The sequence below is a fragment of the Stigmatopora nigra genome, chromosome 13 (genome assembly GCF_051989575.1).
Source record: "Stigmatopora nigra isolate UIUO_SnigA chromosome 13, RoL_Snig_1.1, whole genome shotgun sequence".
Classification (NCBI taxonomy): domain Eukaryota; kingdom Metazoa; phylum Chordata; class Actinopteri; order Syngnathiformes; family Syngnathidae; genus Stigmatopora; species Stigmatopora nigra.
The window spans coordinates 10,909,905-10,919,569 of NC_135520.1; the positions used below are offsets into that span (position 1 = coordinate 10,909,905).

General features: G+C 41.7%; 2 protein-coding genes and 1 non-coding gene across 5 annotated transcripts; 1 reads left to right on the forward strand and 2 right to left on the reverse strand.

Annotated features, from left to right (window-relative positions):
• Positions 1–61: 61 nt before the first annotated feature.
• Positions 62–5,562, reverse strand: dkc1 (dyskeratosis congenita 1, dyskerin). 3 transcript variants are annotated; one of them, XM_077731847.1, is made up of 15 exons: positions 5,448–5,562; positions 4,581–4,633; positions 4,417–4,503; positions 4,020–4,111; positions 3,096–3,280; positions 2,503–2,567; positions 2,292–2,418; positions 2,102–2,232; positions 1,579–1,722; positions 1,381–1,501; positions 953–1,071; positions 753–856; positions 603–648; positions 377–526; positions 62–283 (listed from the first exon to the last, which is right to left on the reverse strand). In XM_077731847.1, the coding sequence occupies exons 1-15, from the start codon at positions 5,461–5,463 to the stop codon at positions 227–229; spliced, it is 1,497 nt and encodes a 498-aa protein (XP_077587973.1). In that variant the 5' UTR covers positions 5,464–5,562; the 3' UTR covers positions 62–226. The 3 variants fall into 3 exon arrangements, with proteins under 3 accessions (XP_077587973.1, XP_077587972.1, XP_077587974.1); XM_077731846.1 differs by lacking the exon at positions 5,448–5,562 and adding an exon at positions 5,291–5,384; XM_077731848.1 differs by lacking the exons at positions 62–283; positions 377–526; positions 603–648; positions 5,448–5,562 and adding an exon at positions 5,291–5,383 and having other exon boundaries at positions 749–856.
• On the reverse strand, positions 4,180–4,379 carry LOC144206923 (small nucleolar RNA SNORD17). Its single transcript, XR_013328483.1, has one exon. It is a non-coding gene; the product is annotated as a small nucleolar RNA SNORD17 (small nucleolar RNA).
• Positions 5,563–5,582: 20 nt separating the features above from the next.
• On the forward strand, positions 5,583–9,418 carry LOC144206720 (uncharacterized). The gene is made up of 9 exons (XM_077731850.1): positions 5,583–5,745; positions 6,170–6,373; positions 6,487–6,605; positions 7,223–7,361; positions 7,435–7,556; positions 7,636–7,746; positions 8,769–8,875; positions 9,050–9,140; positions 9,214–9,418. The coding sequence occupies exons 2-9, from the start codon at positions 6,277–6,279 to the stop codon at positions 9,325–9,327; spliced, it is 900 nt and encodes a 299-aa protein (XP_077587976.1). The 5' UTR covers positions 5,583–5,745; positions 6,170–6,276; the 3' UTR covers positions 9,328–9,418.
• Positions 9,419–9,665: the final 247 nt, after the last annotated feature.

Sequence of the window (9,665 nt, forward strand, 5' to 3'; positions counted from 1 at the left end):
TGTAACATGCGACCCACCAACATGAGCTGTACTCTAGAAAAAATAAACAATTCAACACAAATAGAAGTGTATTTTTTATTCATGTAAATGGTTGATACATGGCATCAGCATTTCATTTTAGATTATTCTAAAATGTCACAAGAGGCACTTTCATTTTTGAAAGCATTATATACAACAAAAATATAAAAAAAAGTTTTTGGATCACCCAAAGGGCAGAATTTGAGTCTCACTCGGAAGCTTCTTCAACTTTCTTCTTCTTCTTTTTCTTTTTGCCACTTTCCGGCTAAATATAAAGAGAAGAAAAGTAGTCAAAAGACATAATTTAAAGGCATATTAATAATATGGAAAAGTCCAGGTGGAAAAACTTAAATCTGACCTCTGCTTCTGGCTCGGCAATAAGTTCCTCCGTTTCTGGTTCGTCGTCTGTCTTGGCACGTTTCTCTTTCTTCTTCTTTTTCTTTTCTTTGGGGGTCTCTTCAGCAGCAGAAGTGGCTTCAACTTCACTCTTTTCTGAATCCCTCTTTCTCTGCACACAGACGAAATAAAAACTGAGCAAGAGCACTTCCTAAATGTTAGGGGCCCGTTTTTTCTTCTTTTTTTACCTTTGCAGGTGTGGCAGACGCGTCTGTTTCCTTGGCAGCAGGGATTCTGTGAGGGGGACATTAAAAAAAAAAAAAAAAACATGACTCAGCAAAATGTCTACACCTTTAAATGGCACAACCCCTCCCTAAACGCCCCTCGAATGTCATTACTTGTAGTCCACGTACTCCCCCTTCCATGAGTCAGGTGTGTTTTCGTTAGGTTTTCCGCGCTTGTCCAGAAGCCCTTTCTGGATCATCGTTTTCTTCAGACTTGCCTAACAAACGGGGGAAGAAAAATATATAATTACAAATAATTCGAAAAAAGGCCATGTGCCGCTCTTTGCTAATTGACGGACTCCACTTGAATTTACCTTTGGTCCGAGCCCCCACTTCCGTGGGTAAGTGTCCCTCTCCATGATGACCCGTTTGATTTTAGCCACGATGCCGTGATCGCACGTGGAGATGACCGCCGTTGTCATCAGGGCTGTGGCTTATAGAGAGAAATTAGAGAGATGGGGGTTACTTTCACATAGACTTTGTCAATCCAAGTGTGATTTTTTTGGGTGGAAAAATAGTTGAAATAGTTGATTTCATGGGAATACGAACTTGGTGCAACGTAACTTAATGCAACAAAATGAAAATTTGAAGGTGACTTGTAGCCAACTATTGAAATGCCTTAGAGAAAAGCCGAATGACCAAAATCCCATTTCCGTAGGTCAGCACAGCCCGAGGGCTTGTGAGTCTACAAGTCATCATGTGGCCTCTCGTTGCACGGAGACGAGGGAGAAGGAAGGCTTACCTGTGCAGATGGCTTCCCCTTTAGTGGTGATGACTACAATGTCCTCGTTGACCTCGATGCCATCCTCGTACCGGAGGACGCCCGGCAGCATGATTTTGGCTCCGTAGCAGATGGCGTTGACCTGAATGATGGAAGTCAAAATTCAACAACACTACAGACGGGGGCGTTAGAACAGACGACTGGCAAGAGAATACTCACGGAGCTGTCCTTCATCACCAAGCGCTTGTGCGACACGAGCAGTTTCTCCAGGGGAAAGACCACTCGCCGCAGGTACGACTCATCTTTGTTGTGGTCATACTGCCACTGAGCGTCCAGCACGTCGTGCATTGTCACAAGGTTGTCCTGATTGAGAGGAGGAGGGTGTCAAATTTATTCGGATCGGCAAGGAATCACGTGAAGAGGTTTTAGGTCGAAAAATTGTACAATTCGAATTTTTCAGCGCGCTTATGGCTTATTAGTCCATTTCATTGAAGACTACAGAAATATAAAATATACAGATCTGAACTCCATCCGAGACCCGAGTCGGATGACAGAATTCTATGCAAAAAGCTTTGACTGACTTAATTTCCTTTTCTTTCTTTTTTCAACGTGTCGTCAGTGAGACTTTACAAGTAAAATCTCAGCTGCACATTTGCTTTCCCCAAGATTAATTAGCAGTCCAACATTGACGGTCGCACTGCACTCAACACTTGGGTGGGAATTTTGACGCTTCATAACCAACCTTCTCTCCCATGACTCCAGAGCGAACCCTCCTCAGCTCTTGCATCTGACCACCGACCCCCAGCACCAGTCCCAGGTGCACGCAGAGGGTCCGGATGTAAGTTCCAGCCTCACAGCTGACCCAGAAGATTCCTGAAACAAGTCACTATCAGCGCCGACTCCATGCAACATTTACAGTCGATCAAGCTTACCGAGCCTCTTTTCAGGGTCATATTCGATCATTTTGCTCTCATAGATGGTTCGTACTCGGAGCTGCCGCTTGACGGCGGCGATGAGGGGCGGTCTTTGGAAGAGGGCCCCAGTCAGTGTCTCCATTGCCTAAAGGAAGACCAGGGGAGGCGATTCGATTTAGCAAAGCCCAAGGAACACCAGATGAAAATAGCAGAGCACATCATGACCTACTCTGGCTAGCGCGTGCTCGCTTTCGATGGCGTTGTGTAGCCGCACAATCCCCACGTACTCTTTACCTGCAATACAGCAGAGAGGAGTGGGCACAGCGGCTTTTTGTTGTTGTTGTTGCCAACTCGGACGTATAGATGACCAAGAGTGCCAAAATTAAATATTTCAGAATTATACGATTCAAGCACTTCAGATTATATATATATATATAAAAAAAATACATTTCATTTTTTGTCATTGGTATTTTATATCTATAAAATTTAAATCCATGTTTTAACTACTTTAAACTTTATACAATGATTTAATTCTTTGTGATATTCATTGAGTTAATTTATTATTTTTCCCCATACATTTGATTGTTTGGCTCAACATTTATCCAGATTTTGCCATAAAAAAACAAAATATTTTGGAATAAATAAATGTAGCTTGAAATACATAAGTTTAATGCCTTAATTAATATTAAAATAAATCTTGAGAAAGACTGAAATCGTGAAATGTTATTATATTTAATTTTGGCACACGTTGCAGTCTATGACAGCTTGGCAAGGTAGGGACTCAGGGAGCCGACCCAGCACGCGCCACTGATGGTGTCATACCTGCACTCTGCTGCGATTTGACTAATCGCGTCGCTCGGTCAACGCAAACGATCAGGCACCCAGTGACTTTGGGATCCAAAGTGCCGCTGTGACCCGTCTTATCCACGCGCAGAATTCGACGTATCCAGGCCACCACCTCGTGAGATGACGGGTTGGACGGCTTGTCGAGGTTGATGAAGCCTGACCTGTGGGCGGGTGGTCGAAGCAGAGTGCGCATTAAGTTAACCCTGGATACAAAATGGCCACCATTGCCCCCAAAAGCAGGAAATGAGGGCGCTTATCAAATTCATTGCCTGCCAGTGACGACGCTAGACAAACAAAGGTATTTGGACTTCAAGTGCTGTCAACGGCACTGAAAGAGGACCATTCAGTAGGTCTTCATAGTTTAAATGAATTAGTTATCAATCCTTTATTTGTTAGATTCAAGATGTGAGTTAATCAAATGTGTTCACATTTGTAAGGCCTCGTTTTGAAGATAATGAATTCAAGCAGACTTTTTAAGGATGTGTAGGAACTGCTGACTTGGAATAATGGCAGTGGCTCCTTAGCCAGTAACCTATTATTTAACAGTGAGTGAATAGGGGATTCAATCAGTCTTATTGCCAATTGATAGGTTTTAACATTAGGTGACTCGGGATTTAATGACTATCATATAGGCAGTGGCCCAGTAGCCGTAGTTTCTTACTATTTACCACACACAATCATTACCGGCTAAATAGACATATAGGCTATTTGACCGGCCAAATAGCCCCTGGGACTATTTGACCAGTTACCGGCTAAGGAGCCACTGCCTAGAATAATAGGTTATAGATGGTGTACAAGAAATCTTATATTCATAAATTGGCTCTGAATCCATTAAAAAAAATTATATACCTACAAAGGCGCTATTTAAAATTTAGTTATACTTCCAGAAAGTCGCCTTACCTGACATAGTCCTGGATGTTCCTTTTAAGTGGGTTGCAACCACTAGGTATTGGCGTGTAGTGGGCTGTGCGCACATTCAGCTTGTCAAAGTTCTACAGGGGGAAAAAAAGCAAGTTACTACAAGAATTTGAGTCAAAGCAAAATAGAAATAATAAGTAGTGCGATCAGATTAACAGTCAATCATCTTTGAGGCGACCCGCCCAGCCCTCAACACCGCGCCGCTACAGTGCTTCGCCCCGGCAGAACACCGAGGCTCGTCTCAAGCGGCGACGGTGAGGTCCTTCCCCCAGAACGGGAGCAGGGTTACGGGCAGGGACAGGTCGCCGCTCGGCGAATGGATAAACTGATTCATCACGCCGCACTGCCGACAGGGGAAGAAAACAGGCGAAATGGTCACCTTGAGAAGGAGAGGCCACTGAGATGTGTTCAATGCTGCAACTTGGCTTTCGGGTTCGATGAGGAAGTTGCCGCTCTGCTGGATTTCCTGGTGAACAGATTTTTAAATAATAAGAATTCCAATTTTTTGGGAACACACTTTCAAATTGTTATTTAAATACTCACGCCAACATCATCAGCTGTTGTTTTCTTAGCCTTCTTTGCTTTCTTTGCTGAGGCTGCAAACACAGTGGCTATGAGTACTGAGCATGATTTTGTAAAAGACCATACATTTGCGTAAATGAGAGAAATTCGGTACCGTGAATGCACCCAAAACGTCGTTCGTCAAAGAGTCAAATATTTGTGTTTTACAATTTGGCATGATACTAATTAATCAAACGCCAAAAATGTTTAGTAAGTTCTGACTAAATTTACGCCGCTCGATTCATGAACCCCAACCCCACGGCCAACAGTGGTCTGAAATGGTTTGATTTAAGGGGAATGAAAAACGTAAACCACGTGGAGACTGCCGCAACACGTGTCAGCTAGCACGTGGGGCTAACAAAATGCTACCCCATCTGCAAAATAACGATTAAAAGAATTTAACGCAACATCGATTAGAAAGCGATGAAAATTGGGCTGCAGTGGACGGCAGTAGACGACAGAAAACGAAATTTTGGTCGTGATGGACGGAAATTACTTAAGTTAAGTTCTGCTGGCCCACACGTGGCTTCGCCATTGAAATAGTCGGAAGCCACCATTCGACTCCAACAATAAATTATTATATCCACGCCGTTGACTCAATACCTGCGTTCATATGGTTTGAAATCTAAACGGAATAAAAATGGAATCCTAAACACTTTGGATGGAAAATTTGATCAGCGCAAACCACCTACTTGCAAATACGTCACCAAGAGGAGCCTTAGAAAAACCCGTATTTAGCTCCATAATATGTTAATTTTATATATAAAAGAATAACATCGAGCTTCAATTTTGATATCCTCGCCGAAAACCGTACAATACACTTTTGCAGGAGCGAACGTCATGACTCACCGCTCTGGTCCGCCATTTTGGGGTAACTAGTTGTCGCTTTCCACAAAATCAACGTACAATACACGGTCCGTCTTACGCCTGCCCACAACGTGACCCATCTTTGTAAGGTAACTACGGCAATACATTAGTTCCAAAATACACTGATTTGCGTTCAATGACTGCACGTTTGCATACAGAAAGACAGACAGTAATAGAAGATACAAAAATAGTTGTAACACTGCCAACATATTTATTGATGTTAATAACTTCTATGTAGTGTTTACTTTGTTATTTGTTTAGTGTATTGGACGTTATAGAGGTAAGTTGTTTATTGATGATCTTAATCATATAGTATTTATCTAAATATATTTTTTATTCCTCATCTATTTAATTTATTTATTTGTTTTTCACAAAGGTGAGTACCATTTTTATTTTATTTTTAAATTAAATCTTTTAATGGGACGACAATGTAGAAATGGCGCTGTGATGCAATGTGAAATAGTAGCCTGGGTAACAAGAGATATTTCGGTATCTTGAAAATAACTTTAAAAAAAGCAACGAATGTGTAAAATGCTGCCAACAAAATTGATTAAACCCAGGTAAAAGGTGAACTGCCCTTTAAGTCGATTATTTTCTTCGTGTTGGTGCATTTATGAGACAACATACACATCACATGGACTTCAATTCTATTTTTTATTCAAAATATAAAAATAAAATGATAATAAAATGTGTCATATTAACAGCGGCATGTCAACATCCGCGCCTTGTGATGACGTCGGTATTTGGCGGCTACGAGTCAAATTGCTTTCCCGCAGCTGCATCAAAGTTTGCAAGCTAGCAGGGGAACACGATGAACTTTTGTGAAGCTCAACTTGAGCTACGACAGCTTTTGGGAAAAGTGGAGCCTTCTCAACTGCCAAAGCTGCTCAACTGGGTCAGAACCTCAGGTAGGTTTCTCTCTTTTGCTTGTATTCTTTGCTTCGACTGTCGAAACGGCCGCTTCCCGTGCTGACTTGTTTTACACTAAGTTCCCCACAATGCTTTGCGTTGGCTCACCCAGAGGAGCTGGATCTACTGCAGGACAACAACCAAGTTATTTTGAGTTGCATCGCCGATGACATCCGAGAAAGCCTACCTCTGGACGCCATGTTGCCTTCGGAGGCCGATGCCAAACTCAAGGTCTTTCACAGCAGCATTGTCCATTTCCTGACTACTATAACCAAGATTGACAGTGACAAACGTCCAATCCATTTGAATGGGAAAAGGCCACTTATTTACACATATCCCACAATGAAACGGGGGCCTTTTTACATCCCCTTTCATCATTTAAAGTCACTGCAAATGAGTGTTTTTCCCCAATCTCAAGAATTTAGAATAGTACACACAGATCAGAATCATCTCCAGTCAAATAAATACTTGGATGAATTCATAAAATTGATTTATGGCTCAGGCTTAGTAAATATTTTTTATTGGTATTTTTTTTCCATCTCATTGGACCTCTAAAAGTATTTTTTCCATTGATTTTCTGAACCACTTGTCATCACAAAGGTCGTGGGGGGTGCTGGAGTTTATCTCAGCTGACTTTGGGCATGAGTCAGAGAAAACCCTGAATTGGTGGCCAGCCAATCCTAGGGCACAAGGAGACAGACAACCATTCACAGTCACACTCATAACTAGGGGCAATGTAGAGTGTTCAACCAGCCTACCTGGATAATTTCGGAAAGTGAGAGGAACTGATTAATTGTTTATGGCACATCTTATTGAAACTGACCATAACTTGTGTGTTTTTGTTGCAGTTGCAGCGGTGGTCGCAGTTTTCCGTCCACGTAGATGCCTTCTTGTACGATGACGAACACGTGGACGCACTTTGCAAGGAGGAACGCATGAGTCGCCACTTTTGTCTCGAGTGTGGCTCCAAAAGAACGAGTCTTTTAGGTGCGTGACATTGATGATGATGGTGAAAAAAGTTCTGATGCAATTGATAATTCTTAATTGCGTTTGTTAACAGAAATGGTGTCACACTCTTTCTCTGTGTGTGAGCTCCGCTTCCTGTTCCAAAATGTTCTGCCGGACCTGAGCGGTCGTGTACTGGTGGACGTCGGATCGCGACTGGGTGCCGTGCTCTATGGGGTTCGATTCCGTGCATGCGCTTTCACGTTGACGTGACTCTTGCAAAATAAATATAGACTTTTGTTTTTGACACATTGAGGGGTTCCTGTACAGCTCAGCATCTAGGTTGGTGGGCATCGAGTTAAGCGGCGACTTTGTCCAACTGCAGAACAAAATGTTGCACAAGTACTCAATGGACGCCAGAGCTCAGGTGAGCCCTCTTCAATGTTTCAGAGCCATTTTAAGAATACTGTATTTTCCCGCATATAAGCTGCACCCTTAAAATTGTTGAATTTTACAATTTCTCTCGTATTAGACACCCCTGATTCACAATTGTCACCCCCATATTCATGGCTATAATAAGGGAGTGCAAATGAGGTACTTTGAAGAGAAAACAAATCATTGCATGTGGTATTTCTGAGATACGGTATGAATCCTTAACTTGATTTGTAGGCCCGAGCCCGAAGCAAACCCAAAATTTCATATTTATTTGGGAGGACTCAAAACTTCCGAGTCGGGAGGAGGAGGAGGAGTGATTTAAGATCATGGATTAAGGCCTGTCTTTTGTAACGAAATCTAAGTTAAACAAGACCCTCTAAACATCTTTTATATGATAATATAGATGTTTGACAATTTCAACGGTTTAAATGCTTGTTCAGCGTCGAGGTACCATTCTTTTGATCACATATAAGAGGAAAGCATCACATTGACTACATTCAGCGAAGCCATCGCAAGTTTCTCTAGCATATTCAACAATTAATGGAAATAACTGACGAATGCACAGCAAGTTTTCATTTGAAGCTTTTAAAAAAATCATTCTCACCAGTACCAGTACGTGCTTAGTTTATCCTTAACTTCTTGCGGCGTTCACGTGACATGCGCAGAGGATGCTCTGGCTCTACGGCTCCGCCTCCAATTGCAATTACATCACAGCGTCTTGTTTTGACCAAAATTACAAATTACTCAAGTATTCCTTAATTTAGGGTCCACACATCATTTTAGGATACATTTTTATAAACATTTATTTAGATAAAAAAAGTCATCGAAGATGACCACACATCAATTTAGTATACTTTTTTTTATCCAGCGAAATAATGATTGACGTTTTAGGCCCGGGTCGGGTACAGGTTTGGGCTCAAGAGTTTACCTCTATGCTAAATCTACAGTGTTGAACAGTTTTAACCAGTTAAAGTGGGAGTATCTTTCAAATGCTTTTTTTTCTTTTTGCCACAGGTTGTCCACGCTGATGTGTGCTCGCAGGATGCTCTTCTTCAGAATGCAGATGTCGTCGTTATGAACAATGTCTTTCAGTATTTCATGGAGGTGGAGCAACAAATCAGGTGAAAATGCGCAGGCTCCAGGTTTTCATTGTAGATTTTTTTTCAAAATACATTCTTATCAAATTTATTTTTTCTTACAATAAAAAAAAAAAACTATTTCCAGAACAGACCATTTTTTGGTTGGAAAAAAGCTTCAAAGCCAAGGGTGCTTAATTGCAGTTTTGTACTATACAGAGCCTGGAAATTCATTATGCAGACATTGAGGAAATCTGGGACTTTGCTGGTGACCGTACCCAGCTTGCACGAGTCTCTCGAACCCCTGGAGGTGAAGTTGTCATACATAAGACCATCTTGCTCCATGCAACAACTGCTTTGCATTACTTCTTTTTGTGCAACAGGAGGCGCTACCAGGCGGCTGGGTGGAGGAGATTCCACTGAATTACGATGTCTTCGTCGGCAAAGATGCCGACCCTGAGGATCTGCAACAAATCCATCTGTACAGGATCTTATGACCATTTTTGAAAAACTGCAATTTAACAATGTTTTGTTCCCTAATAAAAGCTGATGTATGATATAAATATGATTAAAATTTGTGTTTGAAAATTTGAACTTTCTACATTCCGGGATCATTCAATTTATGATAAACTGACGTTTGCGAGGAAATGCCACTTTCCTGTAGCGGTACAGATCTTGGACATTGGAGGGCAGTAAAATGCTGTGCATCCAGTTTGAGCTCTTAAGCCAAATACTATACGTCAAATCTATTTTTTAAAAGGCCTTGCAGACATGACAAACAAACTACAACATGGTTTGTTTTGGCTACACACTTTTGTAATGACGTCCAATTAAT

What these genes read in the sequence shown, in the direction of transcription:
- LOC144206720 (XM_077731850.1), top strand. Translation starts at nt 6,277, where the DNA reads ATGAACTTTTGTGAAGCTCAACTTGAGCTACGACAGCTTTTGGGAAAA. An exon ending in CAATGGACGCCAGAGCTCAG is followed by an intron (nt 7,747 to 8,768) that starts GTGAGCCCTCTT and finishes TTTTTGCCACAG; the next exon opens with GTTGTCCACGCTGATGTGTG. An exon ending in AGTCTCTCGAACCCCTGGAG is followed by an intron (nt 9,141 to 9,213) that starts GTGAAGTTGTCA and finishes TTTGTGCAACAG; the next exon opens with GAGGCGCTACCAGGCGGCTG.
- dkc1 (XM_077731846.1), bottom strand. Translation starts at nt 5,342, where the DNA reads ATGGAGCTAAATACGGGTTTTTCTAAGGCTCCTCTTGGTGACGTATTT. An exon ending in AACATCCAGGACTATGTCAG is followed by an intron (nt 3,281 to 4,019) that starts GTAAGGCGACTT and finishes ACCCGCCCACAG; the next exon opens with GTCAGGCTTCATCAACCTCG. An exon ending in TGACCCTGAAAAGAGGCTCG is followed by an intron (nt 2,233 to 2,291) that starts GTAAGCTTGATC and finishes GACTTGTTTCAG; the next exon opens with GAATCTTCTGGGTCAGCTGT.